Source organism: Pteronotus mesoamericanus, unplaced genomic scaffold (assembly GCF_021234165.1).
Source record: "Pteronotus mesoamericanus isolate MK-2021 breed Mesoamerican mustached bat unplaced genomic scaffold, CSHL_Meso_final scaffold_507, whole genome shotgun sequence".
Lineage (NCBI taxonomy): Eukaryota > Metazoa > Chordata > Mammalia > Chiroptera > Mormoopidae > Pteronotus > Pteronotus mesoamericanus.
This window is the reverse complement of record NW_026555319.1, coordinates 9,263,300-9,287,665: the sequence shown is the minus strand read 5'-3', so window position 1 is coordinate 9,287,665 and position 24,366 is coordinate 9,263,300. Positions and strand designations below refer to the sequence as shown.

The 24,366-nt window shown below is 41.5% G+C and overlaps 2 protein-coding genes across 4 annotated transcripts in view; one reads left to right on the top strand and one right to left on the bottom strand.

Moving 5' to 3' along the window:
* Positions 1-7,158, top strand: part of TAOK3 (TAO kinase 3) — a 140,055-nt gene extending 132,897 nt beyond the window's left edge. For all 3 annotated transcript variants that reach the window (XM_054594158.1, XM_054594159.1, XM_054594157.1), the window contains 2 exons: positions 5,177-5,359; positions 6,405-7,158. In XM_054594158.1, coding sequence (XP_054450133.1) covers positions 5,177-5,359; positions 6,405-6,566 — 345 coding nt within the window. In that variant the 3' untranslated portion in view covers positions 6,567-7,158. The remainder of the gene's footprint in view (positions 1-5,176; positions 5,360-6,404) is intronic.
* Positions 7,159-12,746: 5,588 nt separating this feature from the next.
* PEBP1 (phosphatidylethanolamine binding protein 1) lies at positions 12,747-18,493 on the bottom strand. The gene is made up of 4 exons (XM_054593988.1): positions 18,211-18,493; positions 17,022-17,131; positions 16,232-16,332; positions 12,747-13,723 (listed from the first exon to the last, which is right to left on the bottom strand). The coding sequence occupies exons 1-4, from the start codon at positions 18,343-18,345 to the stop codon at positions 13,506-13,508; spliced, it is 564 nt and encodes a 187-aa protein (XP_054449963.1). The 5' UTR covers positions 18,346-18,493; the 3' UTR covers positions 12,747-13,505.
* Between the last annotated feature and the right edge of the window lie 5,873 nt (positions 18,494-24,366).

The following is a 24,366-nucleotide window of genomic DNA, read 5'->3' as shown; positions in this document are numbered from 1 at the left end:
TGGAGATAAGCCTTAAAGAGTAACAGTTTGCCAAACAGGCAGAAAAGGAAAAGTTATTGTTGCAGAGGATACTGTGTAGGCAGATTCAAAACCCTGAAAGAGGACAGCACATTTGAGGAACAATGAGTATAACAGGAGTGTAAAGGGAAGCAGGTATATGGTCAGGGGTCAGATCCTCAAAGGCCAGGCATTTGAACATTATTGTAAAAGCAATGGAGAGCTCCTGAAGCCAGTTTAAAGAAGGAAAGTGACAGGATCAGATTTGTGTTATAGACAGATACTGGCAGTAATGTGGCAAATATAGGTAAAGAGACCTGTTAGAAAGCTATTGTAATAGTCCAGGGGGAAATAGGAATAAAGGCCTGTACTAAGAGAGAACATACTAATGGAGATGGTGAGGAAGGAGGAAGATTTGAGAAACATTTAGGAAGTAGGAATATTTAAGAGAGATAACTTAGTGACCATTTGAAGATAGGTTTGATAACAGTGAAATGGGTCATCATTTTACCAAGATAAATAAAAGGAGGGGTGAGTTTGGATGCCTCGTAGATAATTGGCTAAGTTGTAAACATGTTATCTGAGCTACGTGGGTATCCAAGTAGAGAAGTGCAGAGATGGAAATCTATAGTTCAAGAGAGTGTCAGGATTAAAGACAAAAAGTCAGGTATCATTATTATATGGCAGCAGTGGTAGCTTTAGGAACCTGAGATCTTCTAGGGACAGGACATAGTATCAGAGAAAGAGGGAACTAAGGACAGAGTTGTGGACACCACCATGTGAGGGCCAAGGAGAAATAGACCAAAGAAGATGAATGATCAGCAATGTGGGACAGTAACCAGAAAGGGCATGTCTCAGAAGCCAGAGAAAAGTCTCTAGTTGATGATTTCAGATGTTGCAGAGAGACCACTTGGACCTAGCAGTGGATTTGTCCATTGATTGTCACAATCAGTGGAGAGGTGGAAATGGAAGGCATTATAATGCATTGAAAAAGTTATTATTAAGTGAGATAGGAACTGTGAGATCGCTTTTCCCAGATATTCATCAGTGAAGGAAAGGAGAAAGAGAAGAGACAGGTAAAGGAAGAGACATGTAAAGGAAGACTTCTGTTCATTGGGAAAGTCTTAATAAACATGTCCTTAGGCTGAGGATAGGAGCCAGTGTATTCATTCATTCTTTAATTCATTTATCCAGTAAGTATGTATTGAGTGTCTATAGTATGCCTTAGGCACCCTGGGATCCTGTGGTGAATAAGACAGCCGTCAATCACCTCTTCATGGAATTTATAGAAAAGTGGAGGGAAGCAGACATTGAAAAAGTCTGCTTGTTGTAATGGCAGAGCAAGTGCGGTGTGCTAACAGTAAGCCAGGAGATCTACGATGATCTGGAGAAGCAGGAACGGTCTCTCAGACACAATGATTATTTAAGATGAGATATAGGGAGCCCATTCCAGGAGAAAGTAACTGCATTTGTAAATGTGGGAAAGACAGTGGTACTTTCCTAGAACTCAAAGGAGTCCATTATTCTTGGAATAAAGAGAACAAGGAGACTAACAGGAGAATAAGACAGGAGGGTAAACAGGGTCTAGATCGTGTAAGGGCTTGCAAACCTTCTTAAGAATTTTTATCTCTATCTTAAAAGCAATGGCAAGCCATTGACGAGTATTAAAGAGGGAACTGATGTCAGATTTGCATTTTTGAACGATCACTGATGACATGTGAGAGTGGCCTGAGAGATGGAAAGATGGAAAGAGCCCGATATAGGGAGAGGGAGAGATAAGATATGGCACAAGGGAGTGGCGGCTAGACCAGAGAGAGGGTGGCTGGGGTCAAGGAGAAGTGACGAAATTTGAAAGATAGGCCGGAGATGGAATTGAAAGCATTTAGTAACAGGTTGAATGTGGAGAGTGAGGTAATTAAGGATGACTCCCAGTGTCTAGTTTGAACAAAATGATAGATGGTGCTGCCATCTACCTATATGGTTAAAAATAAATAAAAGGGAAGTGGAGCAGACTGGGGACGTGGGAAGGAAAAGATGATTGATATTAGTCATGTTGAGCTTCAAGGCCTGGGAGACATCCAAGGGAAGATGTCCCTAGTAGACTGGATCAGCTAACGAGGACCTCAGAAGAGAAGTCTGAAATAGAGGTACAGATGTGGGAGCTATTTGCATGTAGATGGTAATTGAAGTCTTTGAACTAGATGAGAGCCCTTAGGAAGCAAGATTAGAGGAAGAAGAGTGCCCATGACAGAGCCCTGAGAAACACCCATATTTAATGGTCCAGTAAGGTAGGAAGTAGCTGGGAAAGGGGAGAGGGAGGAAGAACACTAAAGAGGGTGTGTGGTATTTCAGAAGACAAGGGAAAGATTTCAGGAAGAAAGGGGCAATCCACAATATCAAATGCTTCTTGGGAGGTAAGGTAAGATGAAGAGCCCTTCAGAGTGGTCCTCAGTGACCCTAATGTGAGCCAATAAATAGAGGAGTAGGATCAGAATAAGGAGCGCAACGTGGGGCATGCAGAGAGGGACTGAAGGTAAGGAGGAGGGGAGAGAGTCCATCAGGACATAAATGTTGATAGGATTTTGTCTTGTTCATCTGTGTATTCTCAGCATCTGCATAATGCCTGGCATACAACAAGTGCTCAGTGAACATTTGTTATATAAGGTGGGTAATAATGGGTCAGGAATGTAGGTTCATGATTGTCCTTGAGCAAAACAAGAGAGATACCCTTTCCTCTGAAGCAGGAAGGAGATAAAAGTGTATTTGATAATTACAGCTGTTCTTTCCTGACTGCTTACCATGTGCCAGGCACTGTTTTAAGTATTTTCTAAGTGTTATTTCATTTTTGTGAAACCCCTTTGAAGTTGTTTCTATTTTAACCCTAATTTACCTATGAGGACACTAAGGTTTACTGAAGAAAAGCTGCTTGCTTAGGGCAGAAGTTGGCAAACTTTTTCTGTAAGGGGCAGATAGTAAATAGTTCAGGCTTTGAAGAACACAGGGTCTCTGTCACAACTGTTCAACTCTGTTACTGTAGCATTGTACAAAGCAGCCATAGACAGTGCATAACTGGATGAGCATGTCTGTGTTCCAGTAAAATTTTATTTACAGAAATAGGCAGCAAACCAGATTTAGCCCTAGGGCTATAGTGTGCCAACTCCTGGCTTAGGCTGTCACATGACTACCTCAAGATAGAGCTAGGATTTGAACCTATTTTCAGGGGAGCCTGTAAAGCTTATGGTTGGCCACTACTACATTATGCGGTCTCGATCACATCCTTTTCGTCAGTTTAATCCGCCTTATAAAACAGACATGATATTTACCTCTACTTTTATTTATAAAGCTTTTTAATGGATTTTGTATGTGCAGCTTTTGAGGGATCGAGACCAAACACTGGAATATCCACTGATTGCTAGCCTGGCACTTTTGTAGAATCAGAGCTGGTACGGAGTAACATAGTTACTGTCATCAATAATAGAAGGTCAGAAATAAGAGGAGATGGAGTTGTTTCAGTGGTCTAGGCTGCCCACAAGATGAGCCTCTCACCATTTGGCCAGGGCTTGCAGCAGTTAACACAGACAAGTAGAAAGAACAGACTTTCATTCCCTTTGTTGTAAGGAACCTCCCAAATCAGCAGGAAATTGAGAACAGTCTCACTGGGAGCCAGTAAACCCTTTGGTATTTATCTGTAAGGCTGTTCCTGCTGCAGATTAACTGTTCATTGTGTCTAGTATTTCTTATGCCTTCATTTCTTACTGGGAAAATGAGAAGAGAGAGATCCTCTTTAGTGGATTTTAGCGAAAGCTGGTTAAGATTAATTATTGGAAAGCACCTTGGATATATGATTACATTATATTTTATTAATTTGCTATAGGGCATTTCTCCAAAAGTACTAAAAAAGACACTATGTAAATAACTTTCTAAAACTATTCTAATAACATTTCAAAAAGTCATTTCTGAATCAGCATGTTGAGATATATTAATTGTCTTGTTCGTATGTGTATTCAATATTGTACAGATAGGGAAGAAAGCATAGGTAAATAACTATCTTGACAAAGTGGTCTGTATGTAAGGAAACATGCAGATAAACTCAAGGTAGTACCATCTAATTGAAGGGTTCTAATCTCAGAGTTCCCAGAGGAACTGAGGGCCTGCTAAATCTAGACAAAACCAAGCCCAGGACAGGAGGATCTTCATCCCTAAACATACTCTGTTCATGGCCTCAAACCTTCAACTATGCTCACTGAAAGGTTGGCACTTCTGCTGGCTGCCTTGGGCCATTCCCCACGCAGGATTGGTATGTGGTGTATAACAACCCAAAGTTCGGGGGTTACAGAGAAGCAAGGGAAACTTTATCAGCCTTGTTTATAATCTGGACTTTACTGCTTCAGACCAGAATACATCCCATTATCAAGGATAGCTTCTGTGGGGAAGAGATTTTGAGCTGCTTGAATTCTAGATTGGCTGGCCAGCAGAATAACATAGAGCCAAAAACAGGACGGACATTACTTGCTAGGAATATAACAGTATTGTGTGTCCCTCAAGTGTTATAGAGATTGGACTTTCTTTTTTTTCTTTTAGAGCTAAGGACATCTAAGTGTATTATGGATTTGTGGTTAAAAATATCTAAATATGGAAATGATAAGTGAAAACCAAAATAATGATAACAACTAGTATTTATTGAATACTTGGTATACATCAAGAACTATGCCTAGGGTTTTATATGAATTCTTTTATTTAATCCTCATGCTAATCTTAAGACACTTGTTGTTAAGACTTATTTTCCTGGTATGAAAAAAAAAAATGAGACTGGGAGAGGTTAAGTAACTTGCAACATGATATAGCTAAGTGAATCGTGGAGCTAGAGTTCGGGTTCCAGAGTTTGCCTCCAAAGTCCTCACTTTAATCACTGGAGTGTGTAGCATTCTTGACTCCTGCTAGTATGGTTTTTCTTAAGAATGTTTTTTTTTTTTAAAGAGTGTTTTAAGAATGTGTTTTTAGAAGTTTGTAGCCCATTGGGCAGAGTATACTATGTATTTTTTACTCCTAACTCTGGACATACCCAGGGCATCTGTTTCTGAGGGAACCCGTTACAATCCAAACACTGAAACGTCATCCAGTAGTCAACAAGTGCTGTAAGCTAGGAGGGAATTACAGTGTATGTCTTCTGTGCCCGCAGTTACGGCTAGATGAGGCTCAAGAAGCAGAATGCCAGGCCTTGAGGCTACAGCTCCAGCAGGAAATGGAGCTGCTCAATGCCTATCAGAGCAAAATCAAGATGCAAACAGAGGCACAACATGAACGTGAGCTCCAGAAGCTAGAGCAGAGGGTGTCTCTGCGCAGAGCACATCTTGAGCAGAAGGTATGAGAGTGTTCCTATGGGTCCTGTACAGCTGGGTGGAGGATGGGGCACAGCCTAGGAAACTGCCATTTATTGAGCCCAGCCTGTGTACCTGGAGATTAAAGTAGGCTGTTCACTTATCTGCTTTTACACTCCTAGTGTTCGAGAGACAGGCATAATCTCCATTCTATAGGCAGGATACTAAGGTTCAAAACAGTTAGGTTACTTGCATAAATCTGATCCCAGAGCCTAAGCTCTTTCTATTACTCTGCTAGGAAATCCTCCACCTTCACAGACAGAGAAATACATGGGTTACTGGGTAGTGGATATGACATATGAAAGGTACTACAAGCTGATAGCATGGCTGCTAAATGGCATGAGGAAGCCAAATGCAGATTTGGCTTTTATTTTTAGCTATTTCTATGTGAAAAGAAATCACCAGCAGGGCTCTTTAAAAAAATTGAAATGAAGAGAGGTTGATATTGCCATGCATAATAAATGTTATCTGAATTGAAATATTCATTGCTTTAAATATTGCTGAGGAATATGAAGTAGAAAAGATTTCATAAAGCATCTCAAAGCTGTTAAGCATTTATTTGCTTAACCAGTTATTTGTGCTTTCTTCTGGTAGTTCCGTGATATCAACGTAATAGACGGTTGTCTCAGCTCCTGTTCTAGAACTAAATTGCTAATGACCCAAGGGGCGTTTGGCTCTCTGTGGGATAGTGGCACAGTCTAATTGTGCGTTAGTGGATTTTACATCCTCCTGAGCTATCTCCTGCTGAGACAGGACACTGGCCTAGATCAGCCCAGCTGCTGGGCTTGCTAGAATGGTAGTGCTAGCCCCAGGTGAGCCCCAGACATTTTTATTCTTGTGAGCAAGTTTTAAATATAACGGATTAGATACAAGACGTTTATCTGAGGACCCTCCCAGCCTGCCCCAGTCTAGTTTACTCTTAGTTTCTGTGTGTTTGCGTCTTTGTGTGCCTGTATGTGCACATGTGTACATGTGTGTACCTGTTGGGAGATCCTTTCCATTAAGATCTGCTCACTGTGCTTATTTCAGATTGAAGAAGAGCTGGCTGCCCTTCAGAAGGAACGCAGCGAGAGAATAAAGAATCTATTGGAAAGGCAAGAGCGAGAGATTGAAACTTTTGACATGGAGAGCCTCAGAATGGGATTTGGGAATTTGGTTACATTAGATTTTCCTAAGGAGGACTATAGATGAGATTAAATTTTTTTGCCATTTACAAAAAAAAATAATAAAACAGAAAAAAATTCAGACCCTGCAAAACCACATTCCCCATTTTAACGGGCGTTGCTCTCACTCTCTCTCTCTCTCTCTTACTCTTACTGACATCGTGTCGGACTAGTGCCTGTTTATTCTTACTCCATCAGGGGCCCCCTTCCTCCCCCCGTGTCAACTTTCAGTGCTGGCCAAAACCTGGCCATCTCTTCTACTCATAGTACACGTCACAGTATTGATGTGATTCAAAATGTTTCGGTGGAAACTTTGGAGACAGTTTTAACAAAACCAATAAACCAACAACAACAACAAAAAGTGGACGTATATTGCTTTAAGCAATCACTCATTACCACCAATCTGTGAAAGTAAAGCAAAAAAATAAATAAATAATAATAATAATAAATGCCAAGGGGGAGAGAGACACAATATCCGCAGCCTTACACCTTAACTAGCTGCTGCATTATTTTATTTTATTTTATTTTTTTGGTATTTATTCATCAGGAATAAAAAAAAACAAAGTTTTATTAAAGATTGAAAATTTGATACATTTTACAGAAACTAATTGTGATGTACATATCAGTGGTGACATATTATTACTTTTTTGGGGTTGGGGGGTGGGTGGGGTGAAGAGATCTTGTGATTTTTAAGAACCTGCTGGCAAGAGTTTAACTTGTCTTCAGCATATTCTGATTGTATCATAATCATTTTCTGCTGTTGCAGAGGATGTGAATACACTTAAGGAGCTCACAGAATCCCAGTAGCACAAATTGGGCTTTGGCAAATCGTGTATTTTGTGTATAGAAGGAATTTAAGGAGAGGTATTACTTATTTTCATATTGTATTTTAACTGTTTCTCTGATCAAATTTTTTTACTTCCTCCTCCTATTCCTCCCCACCTCCCTCCTTTTCCAATTCAGTATTTGGAGTTCAACACTGTCTCTCAATCAGATCATCTTGATCTTTTTCTTTATTTCCCTTCCCCTCCCTAAGTCCCATATCTTGGTCATAAATATTGCATTATTCACACTTTCAAACTGTGTATTTTCTTACAATAAAAAATGATGAAAAAAAAAAGGCTTTACTTCTTTTGCATGCACTTTAAAAAAAAAAACATTTTTCAGGTTCCAAGGAAGAGCATGATAACTGTCAGAGCTTTTAATTATATTTGTAAATAAAAGTGTTCATCACATCGCCTTGCTGTGTTATTGTACCAGGAAGTTTCCCTTCTAGGTTTACCAGTTCATAATTCAGATGGAGAGCCACCCTCCAGAAACTGTTCTCCGTAGCACCGGTTGCTCCCAGAAGAACCATTCACGATTTCCAGGTAAAGCTCTGTCTTCCAAGTTCTTCTACAAGATTGAAGATAGCATTGCACTGTTTGAAAGTGGCCAACTGCACCTTTTTGCCCTTATGAATAGAAAAAGGCACACACACACACCCCCAACCGCCCCCCCGCCCACGCCAATTGTGCGTAGAAGTGCATTATTGCTGAGGAGAGAAGCTGGCCATCCTTCAAGGCAGGCTATGAAGAAATTATAGCCAAATACTTGAAGTGATCCCACTGTAACAGATCCCCTGCCCCTCATGTTCTGCTTTTATTGGAATACTTTTATGTTCATATCAATGAGATAGTACAATATTTAACTTCTAGAATATGACTTTGGGTTTAAGACAATCTCAGTAAGATCTCATATTCTTAGGGTTCTAAGTCCTGGATGTTGAAAATTAAACTTTAGTATGATGACCTGAAGATTGCTTTTGTATCCTCCGGGATATTTAGTCATCACAGACACATGCGAACAGTCACGCTCACTATAATAGACTAAAGCAGAGAGATAGACTCAAAATCTGCAAAATAATTGTCCAGGGTTAACCCCAACCATAAAGCCTTTAATTTATCACCTGGTTTCCTAAGGCGCTTAGTTCATTGAAGTTTCTATGTTAGGTACAACAGAAAATAGTATTGCAAAGGGCTAGAAAGAAGACTCAATTACCCATGAAAAATAGGTAGCCTGTTACTTCATGTTTATGCCTCCCATGTGATGGGACACTACACTAAGCATTTTACAGATAAGGAAATAAGCTCATACCAGGGTAAGTGGTGGTGGTGGAGACTGAATCTAGACTTGTCTGATTTCCGAACACTGCTTAGCATAGGTCATACCACCATTCGGGACATTAAATCTTCAGTAAGACAAAAACTTCATGAAGTCTATTTCATTCATATTTGTAGTGAAAAATGTCTAGCTAGATTGTTGAAAAGATTTTGTGTCTGAGATGACAGGTGCTGATCTTTATAAAATTTCCCTCCACAAGTTTGTCAGTGATGTGTTCCAAGGCAGAGATACCAAAAGGAAGATCAGAAGGAAGGAGCATGGGTCCCTGCTCCTAACACCTGGGACAGACTGTCTTCCAACTCCTAGTACCTGCACGAGGAGGCAGTGAGAATAGACAACCAGAATGGCAGCAAGAGAACAGGTATGAAAGAGATGCTGGGACAGCAGCAGAGGCCTAGTGTCCTGTAATTTCAGCATACGCTAAACTCCCCTGACTTTAAACTTATTACAGATTTGTCATACATATTAGTAAGGGCTGCTTGCCTTTGATGTGCGATGATTCACTCAATGGGTATTTACTGAGTACCTTATGTGTCAGGTGCCAGGCCAGATGCTTGAGATACATCAATGTATCTCAAACATGTAAAGATCCTTGCCCTAAGGGGGTTACGTTGAGGAGGGAACTGATAATACACAGTAATTACAATAAACAAACCATCTTACATGGTAATAAGTAGATAAAGGAAGAAGGAAGGAAAGAGGATTAGAATTGCCACGATCAGCATATACTCATTCATTCAAGAAGTATTTACTGAGCACCTACTGTGTGCCTGGGAGTGTAGTAGTGAATAAGATGGATGGGGTCACTACTTTGCTGGAGCTCATGGTTTAAGTCTCTCCTGAAACAGAAGCAAATTAGCAATAGACTAATCAACAATGGACTGAGATGAACCATGATAAGCCAAGGACTGGGTGCTGTGAGTTTAGTCACAGAGGGTGTCAGAGAATACTTAGTGCCAGTTAACTGAGTCAAAGTTTCTTTCTTGAATTTATCATCATCTATAATTATTTGTTTATGTACTGGTTGAAAGAGTATTCCTGGGCAACTGAAAGCATGCCTCTGTAAGAACTCTATATAACCCTCTGATTCTAATTTAGAAATATATTTTGCCATTATAAGAAATTATAATATATAAAAAATACATTTTTATTGTTCCAGTTTGGCAGAGCAGTGTAAATCTTTCCTGTTGAATACAATTAAAAAACTAGACAAACAGAGGACACTGAAGAATAAAAGCAGGTGGATTGTGGAAAAGCAACCTAGACAGAGGAATGAGGGTGAAATAAAACCATTCTGACATGAAGAAAAATTGAGAATTCATTGCCAGCAGACTAAACTCTACAAGAAATGCTAAAGGAATTCTTCATACTGAAGGGAAATGGTACCAGAATACTTGGATTTCTGGGAATGAAGGAAAAGCAGCAAATGGTAAATATCTAGGTAAATATAAAAGACTTTTGCCCCTCATATTCTTTGAACTATTTTGAAATACATATATATTGTTGAAAGCAAAAATTGTAACATTGTCTGGTGAGGGTTTCAACTTACGTAAATGTAACCCATACGCCAAAGCATAAGCTATAGCATAAAGGTTGAGGGTTAAAGAACCCACTGGTTGTCAAGCTTCTGCATTTTACATGTAGTAAAATTTTTATTGTAAACAGACTGAAAAATTAGTTATGTGTTAGTTATGTTCCAACTACCAAAAAAAGAAACCAAAAGAGGTAATAGCCAAAAATCTAATAAACTAAAATATTTAAATAATCCAAAAGAGGGCAGGAAAGGAAGAACAGAGAAATCAAGAAAGAAGGGCAAACAGAAAACATAACAGTAGACCTAAATCTCACCAATATTAAATTATGTCAAATAGTAAGTCTCTTAAACAGTCAGGTAAAAAGGCAGAGGTTAGTTGTCCTTGCCTTCATGAAGGGTCTAGTCTAATAGAGGAGTTAAACATTAAATTAAAAATTGCACATACAGCCCTGACCAGTGTGGCTCATCGGTTAGGCATCATCCCACAAGCGAAAGGTTGCCAGTTTGATTCCCCGCCAGGGCACATGCCTGGGTTGCAGGTTCAGTCCCTGGACAGGGTATGCATAGGAAGCAATGGATTATTTCCCTCCCACATGCTTCTCTCCCTTTTTCTTCACTGCTTCCCCTCTCTAAAAATAAAATTTATTGTGAACCTGGAGCATCTGATTCCTAGTGATGTGCCCTTGTGCAAGGTCATTTTTACTTCCAATTTAATAGGTGAAACATGGTATCCCACTGTTGCTAAGTTTACTAATATGTCTCTCCATGTGTATTATTCTTTTTATGTGAACTTCATGTGCATATACTTCACCTTTTTTGGTTGGGTTGTTGAGTTTTTCCAGAAATATTTGAGTCTATACCTGTTCTAGACAAGAAAACAGATTACTATTATTCCTCATAAATCTTCAGACTATAACTAAAAAAGTACTGTGGTTAGCAAGATCTCAGAGAAAACAGTTTAGAGAAAGAGTGAATGATTTTAAATATAAATAAATATAAAATTGTCAAATGTGTAAAGTTTGAGAAAACCGGTAAGGATATGGAAAAAGCTACTTTCACATACCATGGACAGGAATATAATCAGTATGATGTTTTTGGAGGGTGGTTTGTCAGCACCAGCATTTAAAATGTCTATACTCTATGAACTGATTATTTCAATGCTAGGAATTTATTCCACTAAACTACTTGCAAAAGCATTTTAAAGCACACACACACAGTTTGCTGAAGCACTGTTTATAACAGCAAATAATCAGAAATAATCTAATTACAGTAGGGAATTGGACGGGTTCATACCCAGAGTATTTGTTCAAATATGGCATGAATTGTGCTGACCTGTTAACTGCAGACCTACTGCATGGGGGCACATTAGCTGGGGACAGACAGAGCAAAACTATGCATACCAGTCTGCACAGGAAGACTGTAATTTTTAAGGGTAAATATGTAAAAATATACTGGTATCAGTATTTCTATTCTGTTCTGAAAGAAAACTGGTAACTGGAAGAGACAAAAAGGGGAAAAGCATTTTCTTCCTATACCGTTTGCGTTGTCTAACCATGTACGTTACTCTTCACATTTATTTTTAAGGTCAATAAGGTAGTTTTCTTTACAACTCGTTTCATAAAATATTTTTTTTCAATTTAAAAAAATTTATTTATTTTTAGAGAGAGGGGGAGGGAGGGAGAAAGAGAGGGAGAGAAACATCAATGTGTGAGAAAAACATTGATCGGCTGCTTCCTGCATACCCCTAACTGGGGACAAGGCCCGCACCCCAGGCATGTGCCCAGACTGGGAATCAAACCATGACCCTTTGGTTCACAGGCCAATGCTCAATCCACTCACCCACACAAGCCAGGGATAAAATATTATTTTAAAAATTTTATAATCCTCAAGTTTAAAAAAATTACTGTCTACTTTATCTGCCCCCAGAGATTTATTACATGAGGCAACATTTGCAACAGTTTTTCAAAGAAGTACAACTGCGAAAGGTGGGGCAAAGCCCAGCCTTGCCCAACACCTGCCAGGCCTAATTCAAGATCCCCGTCTCCATCAGAGACCAGGTCAGTGATATAGGCCTTCCAATGCCTTTCTTTTCTTTTGGTACATCAACGGTCGTGAGTGATCTAACTGCCTGCCCCTCCCCCGGTATTGATTCTGTGTCGATTTTAAGTCAGAACAAAAAGAGGTATAGGCTGTTTCTTAGCCAATAGTTACGGTGTCTGCACACAACTGCACCATGGGGGACCTCTTACAAAAAGCAAATGTGCTTTCTGGGCAAGAAGGCTTGACTAAAGTTTTGTGATTTTTAAAAAATCTCAAATTTAAATGAATGGTCGTTCCTGCTACAGTTTAATGGAATGTGTACAAGTTTGGACCCTCTGTATGATCCCTGAATCCAGTCCCAGTCATTTCAGCTGGTCCAGGAAAGGGGATATTCACCCTCTGAAGTTGTCTCTTGACTTCCTACATTTGTGAAACTCCATATTCAAAAGGACAAAATATCTGGAGGCTCAGTTTGTCCACACAAGGTTTTTATTTTTATTCAACTATAAGCAAACAGCAGAATTAACATGACATTCAGCAACTCCAGACTGGCTTTTGTTACACCAATGAAGAGTAGTCAATTTAACAGGCAGACTCATGGATTTCTGATAACCTCCCACCCAGCCCTGCAGCTCATCTGGACGGCTGTGCCTCAATGGGAAAGCGATGCTCCCTATTGCTCTTTTCCATACTGCTCGTTGAGGGAGCTGGAGCAGAATACTGACACCTAGTAACAACCCGAGATGTATACTGGGGCTTAACGGACATGCCGGGGGAGCGAGAAGACCGTGAAAACATATCTCAGGATATGCTACCATGCACAATGCTGATTCAGGCTCACAATGGCAGAGGCAATGAATCCTTTTTTCTTTATCGCCCTTAAAAGATTTTTTGATGCTCTACACTACTACTGTAGAACTATTCTTCTTACCTAAATTTTTTCTCTTTTAAATTCTGGGTTGCCCTTCTTATATTAACAATCTGATGACCACATCATAGTACCAAAGTAGCCCCCAAAATGGAGTCCAAATTTGATCAAAACATAAACCAGGGTGTGTAACCCAGTACAATTAGAAATGATAGGCAGAAGGAAAAGTTACCCTACACCACTATCTGCTCAGGTCTCGCCTGTGAGAATGGGAACAGGGAAAAGGAGAAATCTACATGCATCACTGAACTTGAGAACACTGCTTGGGGCCCCCGGGGCAATACTTGTCTCCTGGCTTTCCCCTACTTCCCAGACAGCTGCTCATAGAGCTTGGGCACATAGTCATCCCATTCTGCCTGGTAACACGTGCCGGCCACTGGGGACCCAAGCTCATACTTTTTACGGAAAGATGCCACCTTGAATTTGCCACGGTGGTCTCCAGATCGGTTGCTGAGAATGGGTTCATCACACTTCAGTGGCCTGTCCTGCTCATAAACCAGCCAGACGTAGCGGTGAAGGCCTGGAAGGAGAGAGGCAGGAAGGAAGATATACACACGGCTACACGTCTGATGGAGACAATCCATTTTCACCGAATGTGCCAACTTGGAGGGACCCAGACCCCCCCTTCCCCAATCACAAGGACACTGAGAACCCAGAAGGAGCCAGGTCACTCACCTGCTGAAAATCATCCAATGTCACTCCACTGCAATTAATACAAAGTCCACACCTGCATTACAGCCTCTAAGGACCTATAGGATATGGCCCTTGCCCACCCCACCCACTGCTCTCCACACCTCCTCCATCCCACTCCGGACTCCTGCCCAGCTCCAGCAGAAGCTGGTCCCCAGTCATTACCCACCTCTCCCATAAGGGTGCCCATTCCACTTCTGTCACAGTAACATGGCTATTTAAAATTCTTACTTTTTAATTTCATCACCTCATTGGAAAGAGAGCCCCACGAAACTAGAGTGTTTGTCTTGTTGACCATTATTACATTAGAACCTACCTTACTTCGTGCCTGGCACATAGGAAGTGCTAAAAAATATGAGAAGTGGATGAAGGGCACCAGCAAGTCACTGAACAGGTGCTCATCACACCACAGTCACACCTGCACAGGCTCAAGGGGAACATTATCTTTCTACCCCCAGAACTTACTTCCCTGGAAGACAAGAGGCCTGCTTTGAAAGAGATGGTCCAACTCACTTCAACCAACTACGTAGCAAAGAACGTTTTAAAATGAGGCAGCAAGCACCCTATGACCCTTGCAGCATTAAGTACTGGGTACAAAGAGGTGCCATAAGTTGGTTTTTTAAAGGCATTTAGATATCTGTACACCCATGTTCACTGCAGCATTATCTGAACTAGTCAAGAGGTAGAAGTAACTCAAATACCCATTGACAAGTGAAAGGATAAACAAAACATGGTATAAATACACAGTAGAATATTATTCAGCCTTAAAAAATAAGCAAATTTTGTTATATGCTACCACATGGATGAGTTTTGATATGGAACTACATGAATCTTAGGTGGATCTTCTGCAACTTTCCTATACTGCTGATTAGAGTATAAAAATTTTTGACCATTTAGGAAAATTCTTGGTAATTTCTATGACCCAATAATTCTACTCCTAGGTATTTACCCAAGAAAAATGGAAACCTATGCCCACAAAATGACAAGAATGTGTACAGCAGCTTTGTTCATACTACCCAAACACTGGAAACAACCCAAATGTCCATTCACAGGTGAAGGGCTGCACAAACTGGTATATTTGCACAGTGCGATGCCGCTTAGCAATAAAAAGAATGAATTACTGATACAAACAACACATGGATGAATCTCAGACATTATCTCAAGTGAAAATGGCCAATCACCAAAAACAAATGCATACTGTGTATCATTTATATGAATACAAAAGTAATCTACAGAGACAGGTGTCAGAAAATGGTTAGCTCTGGGAAAAGTTAACTTAAAAGGTTGTATGCATCCATGAATATCCATTGTCTAAACACTTACAATCTGTGTTTTATTACATGTAAGTTATATCTTACTAAAAGAATATGAACAAAAGGAAAAGAAAAACAAAGTGAGTTACTGAGGCTTTTTTTGTTAATGAGAACACAGCTCCTACTGGACAGAATTGCTTTATTCTCAAATGTGTACTTCCCATAATTAAACTGCCTAATTTTATAACTGCCCTAGAGAACTTAAGATACCTCAGAAAGATGTACCTTTACCTTCCTTTAAGAATGCATGAGAGGGCTGAAGCCATCTGAAGCTTCTGGGATCTACAGATAAGACAGGAGTCTATGGTGAACAGTCCTTCTCAGGGACCTTCTTGTACCTTTGCAGACTAACTCATGGCTAGACAATGTGTACAAAAGCTAGGATGCTGCCATGCCCCACCAACCACCATTAGCCTGGGCAACATTTCTCTAACTTGGTCTAATACAATGTGTGTGTACGTGCGTGCGTGCGTGTGTCTTCTATATAGTTCTTAAAGTCTTCCAAAAGTATGCAGGATACCACATTAGATTTTTGAGAGAAAAGGAAGCCAATTTCTTATAAAGAAATAAAGAAGCCAATTTTAATAATTTAGAAACTATGGTCATTTCTGACAGCTTTTATGAGAACTAAAAGCTCAAAGATCCCACAGGGCCAAGACAGAAAATGGAACTTAGATGGTTTAACTGTGTTCAATATATGTGCAGCCCCTCTAGGAAGCTATTTCAAACACACGGCAACACTGCTTCTTCAGTATCTTCTCACAGACTTCCCTGCTTACTAAAAGCTTAATAGCTAAGAGACAACACTGACAGACTCCATCTAACCAGAACCCAAGGTTCTAGTCACATGACTCTACTGCCTTGGAGGTGAACTTCACTGCCTGAAATCTCCACTAGGGTAAGGGCTCTCATGACTACAAGAACAAAGCTCTAAGGATCAGACTAAAATTTACAGCACATTAGGCCAATCCTAATGTGCACCCAGTCTCCCCTTCCACCTCCCCTTAAAAGCAGCCTTTACTGACCTGTGCCCTTAGGAGGCCCAGAGCCCACATAATCGGAGAGAACTGTACCACTGCTGATGTCGTTGCCCTTCATGTTGACCACCAGGAAATGGTGCCATTCCCTATGGAAGAATACAAGACCATCAACACCACAGGAAATTAGTATGCACTCACTGCACTGCCAATAAATGGGCACGAAGCCCACGTTCCATGCCAGGATGCAACGATGCACTAGACAGTCCCCTTTCTTGGTTCGCGCAAACCTCATGTGTCTGCAGAAGAGAGGACTCAGGATCTCCCTCCCTCTGAGGCTGACTAGAGCAGAGGCCAGCAAACTTTCTGTAAAGAGTCAGACAGTAAATGTTTTTGGCCTTGCAGTGCCTACTGTCTGTCACCAAACCTCAACTTTCTGGATGTAGCATGAAAGCAGTCAAAGACCAAGCTTACATAAGTTATCATGGCTGTGCTCAAATAAACCTTTTTTTATGGACAATGACATTTGAATTTCATTTAATTTTCAGATGTCCCAAGTATTCTTCTTTCAATTTTTTCCCAATTCTTAAAAAAATGTAAAAACTATTCTTAGCTCATGGGGCTGTATAAAAACAGGCCTCTGGCAGATCTGGCTCTCACTGTAGTTTCTAGTCTCCTGCTCTAGGGAGTAGAGAAGAAATGCACACTCTGGTTTAAGTATGTATGTGAACATCCCAAACCAAGTCTACCAGCACAGCATGTTCAGCAAAAGACTTACACAGTGCAAGAACCAGCTCATATCTGGATGACCTGCGGTTCCCCAACTTTCCCAACTTGCCTATATTTGGGGTCCTTTCTGCTTGGAGCATCCGGGTCTGTCAAGACCAAGGTGTAAAGTTTACTTGAATCAAGACCATCCCATGTAATACTGGTGGGCCGGTTCTTAACCTGCAGGAAGGAACCAGTTTAGAGTTAAAAAGTCAAAAATGCTACAGAAACCAACACTCAGGTTCCCAACAGAGTATATTATTAATAAAAGCTAAAGTGTATTGATGCAATCTGGAGCTGAAGTTTAATGTACTCTTTACATTATTTATTTTAGTCCCAACAATAATACAAGATTGGTATCCTAGCATGTTAACAAAAAGAGTTGGGGTCAGTATTTCAACCCCGGTGCTGACTGAGTCCTCTTAACAATAACCTTACAAGGTTTGGAAAGACAGGGTCTCCACATTTGGTGACCAGGTTACCTGGGGGGCATGCTAATCAGAATGAACTGGACATTTAGAAGTGCACAGAAAACAAGGCGGCCAGACGTGGACAGTGAAAATAGGAGAAGGGAGACTGAGAGATGGGCACTTCATATTTAAACATCCAAAACAATCAAGTGTCGTATCTAGCAGTTGTATGCACGCCATTGCCCCGGAGCTTCGTGACCGTGACGGACAACTCACAACGGTGCCGGGCACTCTGGTTTCTCCACTTTCAGCAGCCAGGACCTGGTCCTTCCTCCACCATGGGCGGGGCATCAGAGGCCAAACAGTAAAACAAGGCCCGCTGCCCGTCTCGACCGCTAAAACAAAGGAGGCCTCGCTGGGCACTAATAATCACCGGTTACATAACGTGTCATATGTTCTCGGGTGGGGTGTTTGCTTCCAAAATGAGACCTAAAATCCCGAGACTAGAAGGGAGGCTCTGAGGACGCATGGGCGACCAAAGCTAGCTGGTTCCTGGTCATAGTCCCCTTCCTAGCCCCTGCCACTGTCCCCTCAGTCCCGGCTGTTTTCGGGCCTAGAACCCTGCCAGTGCCTAGAAGTCCTGGGAAAGTGGATTACCGACTCCCGCAAGCCGCGACCCGCCCACCAGGTGCCGCGTTCCTGTTATACTAGCTAGGCCTGCCGCGTGGGCACCGTGACCTCCCTCCCTCATGGAATCGGGCGCACACAGGCTGAAATGGCCGTCCCACCTCCGCCCGGCCCCTGCCCCTGCGGCCTGCAGCCTCCTATCCCCACCCCGCCCTTGTGTACCTGGGTGGGCGTCAGCACTTTGCCCAGCTCGTCGATCTCCACCCCAGTGTATTTGACCTGCAGCGGGTGCTGCGGCCGCTCTTCCACTTCCTGCAGGCACAAGGGCCCAGACCACTGGCTTAGGTCCACCGGCATCGCGGGGCTGAGCAGGAGGACTACCAGAGAGATGCAGCCGAGTAGGCCCAGGTCGACAGCACGGACTCAGAGCGGTTCAGAAACTGACCAAACGCGGCGCGAGCCCCGCAGCAGAGTAAACGCATGCGCAGGATCCGCAGCCTTGTCCCCGAGCTGTGCTCTCTGATTGGTCGCGCGGGGTGTCTCCCGCTCTGCTCCCGGATCAGTGCTAGAGGCTTTGCCTCTCTTTTTGCCCGGAGGGAATCTGCAACCCGTCGTCTCAGAGTTCCCCGGAACTATGGCTCGGCTTGCAAGAGAGTTGTTTCAAGAAATGCAGTTGAGCTACCTTTGATTATTATTATTATTATTTTTTTTTTTTTACTTTTTTGCATGATTCTTTGCGCTTTCTAAATTCAGAAATGTAAGGCCTTGCTTTTCTACTGCTTTTCCTAAAACAGGCCAGATTGCCATAGCCGCCCTGTGATTTCGCGCATGCTCACTTGTTTTGGTAACTGCCCAGTGAAAGGGCCTGAGCGAACTTCAGAACATTTCTCTCTAGGGGCAAATATCTTGGCCCGTATACTTATCTGATTCTCAACCACCAAGTTTGTCCCAAGCAAGCTTCCTGGGAAATGATTTTTTAAAGTCATCATTTTTCCTATTCAGCTGACACTTGGCTCTGCCTCTACTAAAACTGCCATCGCTGTGGCCACCAAATGCTTTCCTTTTGCTAAATAAAGTGGATGCTATTTAATAGTCATTATCTGATTTGATCTTAGGACAGCCTTTGACACTGATAACTCCCCCTAGGGAATAACAGTTGCCCATCGTTTTCATTTCTTATTTGGAAGTAATTCAAGCTCATGGTAGAAAAGTTAGAGAAAAAAACTCAAAGAAGTAAACAGAAGTTGTTTTTATTCCACCACTTGGATATAAACAGCATTAAAAATGTTTAGAATATCTTTCCAATAATAAAACTAGGAGTATAGATAATGTTTGTTCACAAAAAATAATTGCATTATACTCTACCATTTTACCATATCTGTATCAAATCACCAGATATATACTGTTTTTAAAATCGATTTTTAGAGAGAGAAACATCAATTTGTTGTCCCAGTTATTTATGCATTCACTGGTTAATTCTTGTATGTGCCCTGACTGGGGATCCAACCCATAGCCTTGGGTTATAACGACAACGTTCTAACCAACTCAGCCGGGGCCTAAACAAACTTCTTGATGTTGGACATTTATGCTCTTTGTTGTTTTATCCTTTAACACACATCGCTAAAATGAACATACATATTTAAACACTTGGTGGGTAGTAGTTTTTATGAAAATTGTATTAGATAGGGGCTAGCTAGGTCAAAGAATATGTATTTTATAGGGATGAATCACAGCTAGTTCAGTGTCTAGTTAAGTTCCAATTGGAAGCAACTCCTTCAGCAAAGCACAGATATGATTATTGGTTCCTTCCATCATTTGTTCCATTAATGCATTTTTTTGAGAACCTCATGAGCTGAAGGAGGAACACACCCTGCCCTCATGGAGTATGTAGACTAGCAGTGGAGAGAAACAGAAATCAAATGACATTCGATGAAGTAAAATTACAAACTGGTGACCATCAGAGAGAGAGCACAGACCCAGGTTGTCGATGAGCTTCAGAGAGCAACCTGAATGGGTTCTGCAGCTTACTCCCGAGGTGCCCTCAGGAAAACCACCCTCAGGCTCAGGGCAGGGATGATGCTTTGAGAAGATAGATGATGGATGCAAAACCTCCTGAGAAAGGTAGAAAGAAATTCCAGATATTTCTGCTTCTGGCTACCATCTTAACCCCTTTCCTACCCCAACAAAAAAAAGGGGGCAACAGACCTATGAATTCTACATTTTTAATGCCCCTCTAATGGGCCCACTTCTCCATGTCTTTCCCCCAAACCCCCATTTTCCTGGTGTTGTCTCTGGTAGTACTCTCCCTGACCACTGCCTCCTGTTTTGCTTTCTAGTCCATTCATCTTTCTCAGATGTAAATCAGATCAATCTATACCTTGTTCCTCCTGTTTTCCTACAGCCCTCTCTAGCTCCCCATTGTTTCAGGATGAAATCCAGACCCTTGGTAAGGCCCTGTAGACTTTTCCCACCTCCCCTGCATTCTTTCCTGCAAAGTTTTGCAGTTGTTTCAGTCTAATTTGTCTTTCTACCTCTGGGACTTTGCACATGCTGTTTTGTCTTCCTGGAACTCTCTTCCCCTCATTACCTTTCTCCTCAACCCTCACCATACTCTTATCCGAGCTCGTATTTTCTCATCTCTACTCATCTCAAAGATCATTCCCACCTTTGCCCACCCATAAAGACTGGAAAAATGCCCTGCCCTCTGTGTCCACACCTATTCTGTCCTTTCTCTTTCTTAATATTCAGAACACTTGTGATTACAAGTTTATCATCCAAAACTTGAATATATACTCCATGAGGGCTATCTCTGGTGTTCACTGGTCTTATCCGTAGCACTTAAAATAGTGCCTGACACACTTGGTACATGATAGTGTCATCATCATAAGAAAATAAGGGAATTTTTAAAAACACCATGTAAGTTTTAGGTTCATATCACTAAAGCTTAATTTTTGTGTGAAAATGTCACATTCCAAAAAAGGCCATTTCACCTATAATTCCAATGTCAATAGCACCTCCTTACTTATCAGCAGTCGGAAAAAGCAGAACACCTTCCCTCTCACTGTTTGTATTAAACAGCTCTCATTAAATGGTTGTGAGATAATAGATGCCATCCTACAAGCTATGTGTTAAAAAAAGAAAACAACTATTTGGTCAGAAATGATGGTTGCAGCTTCATAGAAAATGCTCAGAAAGAGATGTTTTAAAGACTTACTTTGAGCTATTCTCTGGGACTAAGCACAGAAGCTCATTGGATGTTTAAGAGTTGGGAGCATCTTTCTGGAGAGCCGGTAGGATACAAAGTTCTTAATGTGCATTTTTTTAGCTCCCTGAGCTGTCCCAGGAAGGCGGTGTTATTCTCCTTGCCTGCTCAGGGAGTGATTAGGACCATCTGGATGTGTCTCTACCTTTCTCTCTCTGTTAGCCCTGGGATGCTCTCTGCTCTCTCCACTGAGAAGAGAGAACTGGAACCACTTCCACTAAAACAATGGCTGGAACCAACCACACCTTATCTACTGGGTACCTGCTGTGTGTAGGTCAGCGTGCTCCAATAATGACCACTACTGCAAATTGAGTACACGTTATATGCATTCCAATAATGACCATACCATTTACCAAGCACCTACTGAATGTATGTGCCAATGACAACAATTACCAACTACTGAGCACCTGCTTTGTGCAGGTCAGAGTGCTCCGATGAAGAAGGCTAACACCTACTGGCCATTACCACTGCCACGTGCCAGGCTGACCAAAAGCCTTGACACTGAGCATTTCATTTCATCCTTATACCAACCCAATGTGGGAGGTACTTCTATTAACCCCATTTTATAAATAAATAATAAACTGAGGCTTAGAAAGGTATAGGTAGCAAAGCAGCATGAAAGTCTACCTAGCTCCAAAGGCCAGACGCAAAGGTCTAAGAACACGCTAGCTAGGAGTGCTGGGAACAGAGGCAGACATGGGCTCCGTCCCCCAGATAGCTCTCCCCTAGTGACAGTGTTATGTGGTAAGTCACCAGGTAACCCCACATGGCCACCCTGAGGATGCACCTCTCGGATCTGACTGATAGGACAGAAATTGGCCAGGGCCCCAGCTACTGTGCTCTGCTTGTAGTCCAAGCCCACTCTTTGGCAGATCTGCTGATTCCTTAATTTTAGCCCAGTGAGACCCACTTCAGATTTCTGGCCTCCAGACGTATAAGATAATAAATCAGTGTTGTCTTAGGCCACTGAGTTTGTGGTAATTTGTTACAGCAGCAGTAGGAAACCAATACAGTATATGACTTAGCTAAGCCTCAGCCTCAGTTTCCCCCCTCTAAAATGGGTTTACCAACACCCTTAAAATGATCATTGTGAACACTGAATGAAACACATAATATGTACTTCATGCAAAGTCTGGCCACTTCAAGTGGGAAGCTATTATTATTACTACATGTCCATTGTATAAAAACTAATAAATATAAATAAACAAACATAAAAATAACTAACTAAAGACCTTTAATAAGCTTACCACCCCAAAACAATGAACATCTTGCTGTATTTACTTCCAGACTTCCTTCTATGTATGAAAATGTGAATATGCATATATGAAAGTACATAGTCAGAAAAAATTGGGTCCAATTATACATACACGCTGTTGTGTGATTTGCCTTTCTTCACTTCCTCTTGTCATATCTATAAATAAATTACTACAGCAACATTTAAAAAAATATTCATTTTTTAGAGAGAGATGAAGGCAGGGAGAAAGTGAGAGAAACATTGATTACTTGTCTCTCACACAACTCCCTTCTGAGGACCTGGCCCACAACCCAGGCGTATGCCTTGACTGGGAATCAAACCAGCCACCTTTTGGTTCACAGACTGGCACTCCACTCTCTGAGTCACACCAGCCAGGGCACTACAACATTCTTAATGGCTGCACAGGATTCTGTTGTGTGGATTGTCCCTTATTTACGAGCACAATCCCCCATTTAGCAACAGTTTTCACTGTTACGCTCTAGAAATATCTCTGCAATATGTGTCCTTTTGCACGTACCTTACGAGTATTTATTTGGTTGGTTGTTTTCTCCTCAGGATAAAATCCTAGAAGTGGAGTTACTGGGTCAAAGAACATTCACATTTTGGGTTTGGGATACCAGATTCCCCATTTGGAGGGTTCTCTGTGGCTGATCAATTTTTAAGCCAAAATAGAACCTCATGATCAGCCAGACTTACCCTCTCATTTGATTCCAAACATTTCTACCTCCACAAAGTTTTATTTGTTTTTATATTTCTGACAATAGGTGTGGAACTTTTGTCTCACTTTTTTTTTTAAATGACTGCCTAATATGATGGCATGGTGAATTGTTTAGTCATGTGTTTGTTGTTAGGGTTGAGACTTCTCATTTACTCCCTCCTTTGACAGTTGAGACAATTGAAGTTCAAAACATCTCGGAGACCTGCCAAAGGCTGACGTCCAGCTGAGAAGAGAACCTGTGTGGCCTGCAGTGAGAGCTCTCTGCAGAGTTGGGAGCAGGTCTGGGCAGAGGCAGCACACCCCGGAGAGAGCTTCTACCAGCCAGAGCGGAGGAGCCCGATGCCCCCACAAATATCTACAGGAAGCCTCATTTTCATGCAGAAACCAAGAAGTGCCCTCAAAATCCAGGTAAAAGTCCAGGCCTGGGGGAGTTTAGGGGCATATAGCTGATGCTCAATATTTACTGATTACTCAGAGCACACTGTTCATGTATAAAGGCTGTGGGAGAGCAAATTTTAGAAAGAAAGAAAAGAAAGATTATGTTTGCGTCTGTTGGCACAACTACCACATACACTCTTACCTGCCTTTCTGGGTTGTAGTGTGTGTGTGTGTGTATGTATGTGTCTAGGCGGGGAGCTGCTGTAGGTGGTGCTGTGGGTAGGTTCGAATGAAGGAGCCTGTAAAACCACAGGATGCTTTTGTTTGTTGAGTGAGGGGAGGAAATCCACTGATGTGGTCATGTAGTGGAATGGCTTCAATCCAGTTTTATTGGTTGTGCTTCTGCTAGAGAAAGTGTTTCATAAGGGAGACTGGGACAAAAATAAAGCTCCATCCTATGGCCACAGTTCAGAAACAGTTGTTGAGGCCATGCCAGTGGCTTGTAATGGTGACTGACTCCAGGGGACCCAGGCACTGGCTGTTAGCCAAGGATCTGGACTGAGACATTGTTCTAGAAATTAACCTCCACCTGGTCTCCAGGATTCCACTTGTTGGATTTTTTATACTGAGATTTTTGTTTTTCCTCTATGAGAATTTCAAAGCATTTTCAAAAACCTTTTCCATTCTTACAGGCATCTTTGGAATAAAATATTTTTAGGAAAGAGTTAGGCAGAAAATCAGTTTTAAGTAAATTCTAGTTCCTCA